The sequence below is a fragment of the Peromyscus eremicus genome, chromosome 5 (assembly GCF_949786415.1).
Source record: "Peromyscus eremicus chromosome 5, PerEre_H2_v1, whole genome shotgun sequence".
Lineage (NCBI taxonomy): Eukaryota > Metazoa > Chordata > Mammalia > Rodentia > Cricetidae > Peromyscus > Peromyscus eremicus.
The window spans coordinates 101,130,688-101,140,619 of NC_081420.1; the positions used below are offsets into that span (position 1 = coordinate 101,130,688).

Here is a 9,932-nt window from a genome sequence, read left to right on the forward strand (position 1 = left end):
TATCTTCCTGATTCCCCAGCGCTCTCTCAGAGATGATGTTAGCCCTAGCGTATAGATGAGGAAGGCTCAGAAAAGGAGGTCACGCAGCTGAAAGTAGCAAACGTGGGTTTTCAGGGTCTTAATCCGTGTGGTGTTGACGCAGCAGCCGGGGCCACAGACATCAGGTGCCTCTCTTGAAGCTCTTAGCTCCTCCATGAACTCTTCTCCGGCTGTCCCTGCTGTATGTCATCTACCTCACTGATCTCCCAAGGCCATTGCCATCTCTATGCACTGCTATGTGTTGTGATTGTTTGGAGAACCCTGCTCTGATCTGCAATGTGAAGGCCATGGCATGTGGTAACGTGGTTTCCTCCGGACAGATTTGCACTATATGTACCACTCTCGCCTTGAGAAACGAGTCACTGGCAGACATAGTTAATGCAGCTCTACATACCTTGCCCTCCTTTGATACATGGTCCATTTATTTCTCAGAGAAGCCCTGTGTAGATCCTGCCCCATGAGCAGACGAAGAAACAGGAGCATTCAGGATGCCAGGAGGATTGTAAATGGGAGTATGTGTGACAGTTGCAGACATACCCAGTGCTGTAATATGTCCAGGGTCTGGAGTGTGATGGGTACTGTGCAGCAAGAGTTGGCAAAATCACCTGCTACCTGTTTTGTTAATAAAATTTAATGGAACATAGCCACACCCAGCAGGTAGGGCTTGTCCATGGCTGCTGAAGCGTTCTGGCTGTGAAACTGAGTCGTGGCAGCCGCCGTGGTGGGAAGGCTTGCAAAGCTGCACACACTATCTAGTGAGCCCAGCGTGAGGAAGTGCGTGAGGTGCCCTGTGAGCTGGGGGAGAGTTCCTGAGCCCGCTTAGACAAGTCTTGGGTGGACTGCATCCTGTAGAAGAACAAAGGTTGAGCTGGCCTTGAAAGAGTAGGAAGGTAGCAAGTGCCTTGTCAGAGGACTTCTAGACAGTATTGTAGTTTGTCTGTGGGCATGGGACACCAGGAGACTACAGCACAGAGCAGCAGTGGGGACCGACCAGCTGGCCAGGTCTTACTTAAGTTTGCAGTGTCAGTCTGTCAGACAGGCAGCTTCTCAAACTGCAGGGGTCACATTTAAAGATTTTTTATTTTAACATGTATGTTCCCTGGCCTGTGGGGCACCACTGAGGGTGGGGTAGGGAGCTGGAGACAGCTACAGATAAGCAGGGAGAGTTTGGGGAAGACAGGCAGAAGGACCCAGCAGGGAAAGGCAGAGCTAGTGGAAACTGCCTGAAAGGCAAGGCCGTATGCCTAGATTTGTCTGTGCCCCACAGCACCTTGTACACATTCGGGATTTGCTAGGAGTTTATTAGTCAAGTAAAAGGGACTCTTAGAACTTGTATGTAAGGGATGACACCCCCTAAATGTATGTAGGCCATACATTAAGGGTTAAGGTTTCCCTTGGAGAGGAGGGAGACAGCAAACCCAGCAGCCACAGGCTGTTTGACAAGTCCCTACTAGACCAGTGTGCATGAAGTTGTAACTTAGCTAGTGAGGAATATGAGATCCAGAAATGACCTGACTTGCCCAGGACCACAGGCCCCTGACAGCTAGGAAGACTATGCTCAGCCCCTTCCCCAAGTGAGAAGTGAACAACGGCCATTGGCAGTCGGGCACCACACCGGTGCTTAGGCCTCAGGCAGGCCCTGCTGAAACATTTGTGCAAAGGGAGAGTTCAAGAAAGACAGGGCACTAGCAACCTACCTTTGAAGACGGCAGAGGTCAGAACAGCAGCGCAGGGAAGTGGTAGCCGCAGGAACCAAGGTTCAAACTGACTGTGTCAGGACGGGGAAAAGTAGAAAACTTAAAACAGGAGCCTGGTTGTTACCTGCCTCTGTAAATAGCGGTCCGCAGTAAAACAAGAGGCTGTGATACCACTCCGTTTCAAGTAAGTTACTCTCGAGATCTAATCGGAATTAACAGCACACATTGTCCGCCATTTGTCTCAGCTACTTGGTTAGGTACTTAGGAAAACTACAGAAGAGGAATTGGGGGGACCTTGGCTAGTTGTGGACGGCCTCAGATCGGCAGAGGTGGGGACAGAGGCTTTCTGTGCTGGATCAGTAGTTACAGGTGTCCTCAGGCTGAGGATGCCGCTTGGCTGCTAGAATGCTTGCCTGGCGTGTGTGAGGCCCTTAATTTGGCCCTCAGCACTACCTCCAGCCTGGTGGCACATGCCTGTTGCAGCTTGCGTAGAGGTAGAAGGGTCAGAAGATAAAGGTCTCCTTGATTATACAGCACATTCGAGGCCAGTCTGGGCAACCCTACCTCAAAGGAAAAAAGAAAAAGATGTGTTTTTACAGTATGAAAGACCTGTAACTCTCCTGAGCAGGGAAGGTACTCCTGGGTAAAGAGGGACAGAGCAGCCTGGGTTGCTGAGGGGCAGCTGTTCTCAACCTGTGGGCCATGACCCCCTGAGGGTCAAATGACCCTTTCCCAGAGGTCACATATCAATCAGATACTTACATTACAGTTCATAACTAGCAAAGTTACAGTTATGAAGTAGTGATGAAATCATTTTATGGTTTGGGGTCACCACAACATGAAGAACTGTATTAAAGGATCAAAGCATTAGATGTAGTGTGTAGTGGTGGTGGTGTGGTGGAGCCGAGGTAGGGAATGGCCTGGATTCACAGGGCATAGAGGAGGAGTGTGCAGACTGTTGTTGTTTATGTAGTCTGGCATGCGTGTTTCAGGCTAGCTTTGAACTTGGGATTCTCACAGCTTAGTCTCCCAAATACTGTTATTACAGGTATGTGCCACAGTGCCCAGTCGATATGCTTTTGTGATGTTGGATTTAGGAGGAGAAAAGGCTAGTGTAACACTGATGCAAGGTGTCTTTGAGTTTAACTCCAGGAATAGGCAGGGTACCAAAGTCGGTGTAAATGCAGTAGAGCGTGGCCCTGAAGGAGAGAAATGCTGGGACCTTTAAAGGACCCGAGTGACTGGGTATGTCGATGCATGCCTGTAATCCCAGCACTCAGAAGGGAGAGGCAGGAGGATTGAGCGCTCAGGGCCAGCATGTGCTTAGAGTATAGTCCTATCTAAGACCATCAGAAAAAGAAAACTAAACAAATGAGGAAACGAAAGCCATGTGGAGGGCGATGGCGATGTGGTAATGTACTTTACTCGGTGCCCAGTTTGAGGCGTGGCTCTGCAGCCTGGGAGGTGTTCATGTGTGGAGACGCCGGGCTGGCCGAGGAACAATGACAGCGAATTTGAGCATTGTGTGGTGGATCCTGAGTGATCACTGAGGGACTGAGGTCAGAGCTTGTGAAGGGAGTCTCTCATGGCTTATCTTCGTTGCTCTCCCCTAGAGTATCCAAAGACAAGTGGAACGGCCCTAACGGGCTTGAAGAAAAAGAAATTTGGGTGGAAGAGGACCAGCTGTTTGAAGTTCGGGGTAAGTCCCAGACTTCCCTTGCCCTCTTGCAGATGTGTGCTGGTGTGCGATGCATGTTCTGTTACGTTCATGTTCCAGGGCCGTCTGTGTCCCAGGTACCTGGTCTCATTTTGAATCATCAGGGGTCAGATTGTGTTTGTTTTGTTGTAACAGGGTCTTGCAGTGGAGCCCAAGCTGGTCTCAATTCAGGATCTTCCTGCCTCAGCCTCCCAGGTGCTGGAATCACGGCATGTAGCTGCATTTGGCTCCCTGTATTTTTTTTTCCCTTGGCAGGGTGTTGGTGAGACAGGGTCTCATGTAGTCCAGTATGTCCTTGGACTTGCTGGGTAGCAGCTGAAGATGGTCTTGAACTTCCAGCCTTCATACCCCTGCTTCCAAAGTGCTGGGATTATGGTCATCCATTATCACACCTGGGTTTTTCTGTTTGTTTAATTTGGAGCCAGGGCCTCACTGTGTAGTCCTGGCTGGGCGTAAACTCTGTGTAGACTAGGCTAACCTCAAACTCACAGATCCATGCACCTGCCTATCTCCTGAGTGCTAGGTCTCCTGTATTAAATTTTTTTTAATTCCATTGTACTTATTTATTTTTTGTGTGGGTGGGGAGGTGGCATGTGGGAGTCAGGACAACTTGCAGGGGTCTGTTTTCTCCTACCCTATAAGTCCCAGAGATCAAATTCAGGTCATCAGACTTGGCAGCAGGTGCTTTTACCTGCCAAGCCATCTCCCTGATCTCTGTATTTCTTAAAATAAGTCTCTGGTGTGTGTGTTGAGCTACATCCCCAGTCCAAATGAAAAGAAAAAGATGCGTGACCAGTTTCTATGCATACATGTATAGGATAGGAAAATTTACTTTATGTAATTACATCTAAAGCTCTTAGCATTTGTTTTAGAATCTCCCCACTACATATTTTACATTCTAATAGAAATAGCTAAATGCTAAACCTTCATTTGGAGAATTGTAAAGACTTGTAATAGCAACAGTAATTCTTTCCCAGTGCCAAAGGTTGTCCTTAAAAAGTACCTCCATAGGGGCCAGCAAGATGACTCTGGGTAAAGGCACCTGCTGCCAAGTCAGTGGAGCCAAGTTCAATCCTCAGACCCCACATAGTGGAAAGAGCAGCAGCTCTCAACTTGATCTGGTCTCCACACTCTTGCTTTATTGTGAGTGCACCCGCACACATATACATACAAAGTGAAAATATTTTAAAATTTCATTTAAAAAGTTTCAAAGTTCCTTCATAGAGACTGGGCATGGCTGACATGTGCTTTAATCTGAGCACTCTGTGGCAGAGACAGGAGGTTCTCTGAGTTGAGGCCAGCTAGGACTACATAGTGAGACTTTGTTTCAGTGGGGGGAAAAAGAAGAAAAAAACAAATTACACTTATTTTAGCCAGGTAGTGGTGGTGCATCCCTTTAATCCCAGCACTCAAGCGGCAGAGGCAGACCGATCTCTGTGAGACTCAGCCAAGGCTACAGAGAAACCCTGTCCCAGAAAACCAAAAACCATTTATTTGTACACACACATGCTGTGGATTGTGTGTGAAGGTCAGAGGACAGCTTGAGGGAGTCAGTTTTCTTCATCCTCCATGTGGGTCCTGAGGATGGAACTCATGTCATCAGCTTGGCCACACTTACCTACTGAGCTACCTTGCCAGCTCCCAAGGAACTTACATTCTTAGCAGAAAAGAACAGTAAAGTGATGATATTTCAAAGCAGTAGTTGTCAAAGGGGTTGTAAGTCAGGGAGTATACACAGCCGTGCATATATGCACATATGTAGTAAATCTTTGTAAGATGGTATTTTTAATTATGTATGTGTGTATGGGCTTGTGCATGTGACTTCAGTGCCCATGGAATCCAGAAGAGGGTGTCGGATCCCCAGAGTTGGAGTTACAAATTATGGAGAGCCACTTGGGGCGGGTACTAGAAACCAAACTTTGGTCTTCTTGTGCATGCTAGACAAGTACACTACCACTGAGCTATGTCTCAGCCCTTTATTTTTTTAAATATTTATTTATTTATTTATTTGTTTATTTATTTATTTATTTATTATGTATACAATGTTCTGCCTGCATGTATGCCTGCAGGCCAGAAGAGGGCACCAGATCTCATTACAGATGGTTGTGAACCACCATGTGGTTGCTGGGAGTTGAACTCAGGACCTCTGAAAGAGTAATCAGTGCTCTTAACCTCTGAGCCATCTCTCCAGCCCCCGTCTCAGCCCTTTATTAAACTTTTTTTTTTCAAGATGGATTTCTCTGTGTAGCCCTGGCTGTCCTGGAACTCACTCTGTAGACCAGGCTGGCTTCAAACTCAGAGATCCTCCTGCCCTGCCTCCTGAATGCTGGAATTAAAGGTGTGTGCCACCACTGCCCAGTTCCAATAAATTTTGATTGATAACAGACTTCAAACTCTTTATCAAAACCATTATTTTCATCCCTCCCCCCCCTCCCAGCTGAGGACCAAATCCAGGGCCTAGCACTTGCCTAGCAAGTGCACTACCACTGAGCTAAATCCCCAGCCCCCAAAACCATTATTTTCTAAAACCACTGAGGGACTATCACACTTAAAAGTTTGATATAGGCCAGGAGGTGGTGGTGCACTCCTTTAATCCCAGCATTGGGGAGGCAGAAGCAGGCGGATCTCTGAGTTCAAGGCCAGCCTGGTCTATGGAGTGAGTTCCGGGACGGGCAGAACTACACAGAAAAACCCTGTCTCAAAAACACCTTAAAGCCGGGCAGTGGTGGCACTCAGGAGGCAGAGCCAGGCGGATCTCTGTGAGTTCAAGGCCAGCCTGGGCTACCAAGTGAGTTCCAGGAAAGGCTCAAAGCTACACAGAGAAACCCTGTCTCAAAAAACCAAAAAAAACAAAACAAAAACAAAAAAACACCTTAAAACAATTTTTGCAAGTCTGTTTGTGAAACACTTCTTTGTACAGGTTCTTAGAACCTGAAGTGACTGCAAATAAAAAAACAGAAGAAATTACTCATTCGTGATGTCCTTTGAATTCTCAGCGTTAGTGAAATTTGTTTTGTTCTGGTTTTGCCATTCTGGGGATCACGCTCCATCTTATTCAAGCTGGGCAGTCACTCTAGCACTGAGCTGCCTCCCCAGCCTTCAGTGCCTGGGGAATTGAAATCAAGTTTTCCCTTTGGGGATGTTGTTTCCTTCATGTGAACTACTCTAAACTGAATGTGCTCTTTATGTTTTCCAACAGCGCCAGATGAAGACAAGTCAGCCACTTTAACAAGAAAGCAGGTAAGCAGAAACTTGTTTAAACTTGGTGTGTGTGGATGTTTTGCCTACGTGTAAGATTTTATTTGTAATTATATGTGTGTGCGCGCTTGTGCATGTGACTGCAGTACCTGTGGAATCTAGATGAGGGTGTCAGATTCCTCCAGAGTTGGAGTTGCAAATGACGGATAGCCACCTGATGATGGTGCTGGAAACCAAAATTGGGTGTATCTGTGTACCATGTGTGTGCCTGGTGTCTGCAGAGGCCAGCGAGGGCATCAGATCACCAGAAACTGGAGTTACATTATAGATGGTTTTGAGCTATGATGTGGGTGCTGGGAATGGAACCAGGTCCTCTGGAAGGCCAGCCAGTGCTGTGCCATCTTCTCCAGCCCTTAAGACTCTTTCCTGATGGGAACAGGTAAAATAAGTTTCCCTTCTCAGGCCAAGATTACCCATATACCTGGTAAAAAGACCTCTTAAGACAGTTCAAACTGGGCTGGAGAGATGGCTCAGAGGTTAAGAGCACTGGCTGTTCTTCCAGAGGTCCTGAGTTCAATTCCCAGCAACCACATGGTGGCTCACAACCATCTACAATGAGATATGGTGCCCTCTTCTGGCCTGCAGGCTGAACACTCACTGTATACATGATAAATAAATACAATCTTTAAAAAAAAAAAAAAAAAAAAAAAAGACAGTTCAAACTAAGGTCCAACAGTGGGTTTGTTGTTTGGTTTTTGGTACTAGGGATTAAGCCCTCACACATGCTTGGTGAACACTGTGCCCCTGAGCTGTACCCTAGTCCTTTACTTTTCTTATTTTTAAGTTTCAGTGTTTTTTTAGTGTTTTAGCTTTTTTTTCTTTGTGTGAGTGTTTTGCCTGCATGTATGGCTATGTACCATGTGTGTACAGTACCCCAGGAAGCCAGAAGAGGAATCTGATCCCCTGAAATTGGAGTTTACAGATGACTGTGATCCACCATACAAATGCAGGAAACCAAGCCAGGGTCCTCTGCAAGAGCATCAGGTGCTCATGACCACTGAGCCATCTCTCCAGCCCCCAGCAGTGATTATCAATAAAGAATGACATGTCAGAACATTGATGATTACTAGTTATCCAGACCCACAGTGTTTGGTTTGGTTTTTAGACTACGTCTGTCTCTGTAGCTCTGGCTGTCCTTGCAAGAGATCCGCCTGCCTCTGCCTCCCAAATGCTGGGACTTAAAGGTGTGCGCCACCACTGCCTGGCTCATACTGTGTTGTTGGGTTCTGAGTATTCTCGTAGGACTTTTTGCTTTGATTACCTCATCGATATGTGGAAAAGAGGTAAGTGACAACAAGTTTTGACAGGTTTTCTGGTTTTCTTTTGCAGAAGTGGACCATAGAAGAAAGCGAGTGGGTGAAGGCCGGAGTGCAGAAGTATGGGGAAGGAAACTGGGCTGCCATCTCCAAGAGTTACCCCTTTATGAACCGGACAGCCGTGATGATCAAAGACCGCTGGCGGACCATGAAAAAGCTTGGCATGAACTGAGAAGGCCTCTCGTTCCCCAGGTTCACAAGAACACGGTTCTGAGTCATCGTCCTGGATGCTCTCATGAAAAAGCTTGGCATGAACTGAGAAGGCCTCTCGTTCCCCAGGTTCACAAGAACACGGTTCTGAGTCATCGTCCTGGATGCTCTCATGAAAAAGCTTGGCATGAACTGAGAAGGCCTCCCGTTCCACAGGTTCATAAGAACATGATGTCTCTTTCAGAAGCTGGACTGAGATGAGAGTTGTGGGCAGCCTCTTTCTGTCCAGGGAGGTCCCATGAACACTCCCATCACTGTTGGAGATCATGGAGCTGAGAAGCAAAGCCAAGTCTACCCCATGTCTGCAGCAGAGGCGACAGGCACACAGCTTGTACAGTGCAGAATATCATTAGCATTTGTCCCCCTTTAGTGGTTTGCTTCGATTTGAATACCCAGTAATCCATAGAACCTTCTCCTAAGAAATGATGGAATCCATTAGGAGTACTTATGATCCCATGACCTGTTCAAACCAGCAGTGTGAGCATTATCTGGAATGAACTTAATCCTTGTTGAGTTTTGGCCTCCTGACTCAAGAACAAAGGAACTCTGTGTGTTGAGAGGTCAGTCCTCGTGGAACCTGATTCCTTTGAAAACTGTTGAACCACTTGTATCATCAGCCCTGGACCTGACTGCCTCGGCATCCCTGTTAACGTGTGCTGGGCTACATGGCAGGTTTATCCTCCACACTTCTCGTGGTTACAAGTGTGTGTTTTGGTAAAGTGGTGATTGTAGATAAGCTTAGCTCCCACCCCCACCCACCTCCTCCTCAGAGCCCTTCCTTATGCTGAACTTTTAAAGCTTAAAAATCAGTCCTGGTTGAATCCAATGCCTAACTCGCCCTCTGTGAAGTGGTTGCTCCACACTTCCCTGGTCGTGCTGTGGTCGTGTCTTGCACCGGAATCCAACACCCTTCCCTTTTGTACAGTGTTGTGCTTGCTGTCTTTCAGACACCCTTAAAAACTGTCTTTTTAGCAAAACAAAAAACAAAAAAATTCAGTAAAGTGTTTTCTGTAATCTTTTTTTAACTATGAGAATGAATTGTTCTACTGTAGCATTCTTCATTAAAGTCTTGCTTCTCAAGCTTCCGGAGCTGGTTAATTGCAGTGCAGCATGTACTCAGGTGGACAGCGGGGTCTACAGGCCGCCTCACCTGCTCCTGAGCTGCTGTGAGGCCGCTCCAGTCCTTGGATGCCCTGTCACGCAGGCTATGGATGTCTCGAAGGATCTCTTTATCTAGGGACTAAACAGTCCCTGCTTCCTGTCTTCTGAGTGCTAGGCAGGTTTAGAGATGTGTGGAAGTTTCCATTAAGTCTTTAACTTAACTGAAGTGTGGAAAGTGTGGGTTCAGAACCTGTCACTGTGTGTGTGTGGCATTTGGTACTCCTGCCCTCTTAACCAGCCAACACATGAAGCCACAGGAAAGTGAGACCCGGAGCTGCTCAGTGCTGTGCCTCCCTCCAGCCCTGATTGGAGTCACGACTTCTTGCCCTCAAATCCCGTCCTTAGAGGCTCTTTGCAGGGAGAAGGTTGAGACTGGTAAATTCTCAGTTAACATTTGTCGTGTTTCCACAGGACTTCACTGTTTATACGGGGCTCCTGAAACAACTTCGCTTTGCTCTCTTCTGAACTATAGAATTTTCTATGGGTGCTGCTTGTAACTTAAGTGATGTCAAGACCATGCTGGCAGTGGAACTT

At 47.1% G+C, this 9,932-nt stretch overlaps 1 protein-coding gene across 2 annotated transcripts in view; it reads left to right on the forward strand.

Annotated features, from left to right (window-relative positions):
* The window catches only part of Terf2 (telomeric repeat binding factor 2), a 28,900-nt gene extending 19,583 nt beyond the window's left edge, over nt 1-9,317 (forward strand). The window contains exons 8-11 of one of the 2 annotated variants that reach the window (XM_059264052.1): nt 3,193-3,275; nt 3,350-3,435; nt 6,653-6,693; nt 8,041-9,317. In XM_059264052.1, coding sequence (XP_059120035.1) covers nt 3,193-3,275; nt 3,350-3,435; nt 6,653-6,693; nt 8,041-8,199 — 369 coding nt within the window. In that variant the 3' untranslated portion in view covers nt 8,200-9,317. The remainder of the gene's footprint in view (nt 1-3,192; nt 3,276-3,349; nt 3,436-6,652; nt 6,694-8,040) is intronic. The other variant, XM_059264051.1, reaches the window with a different exon arrangement.
* The last annotated feature ends 615 nt before the right edge of the window (nt 9,318-9,932 follow it).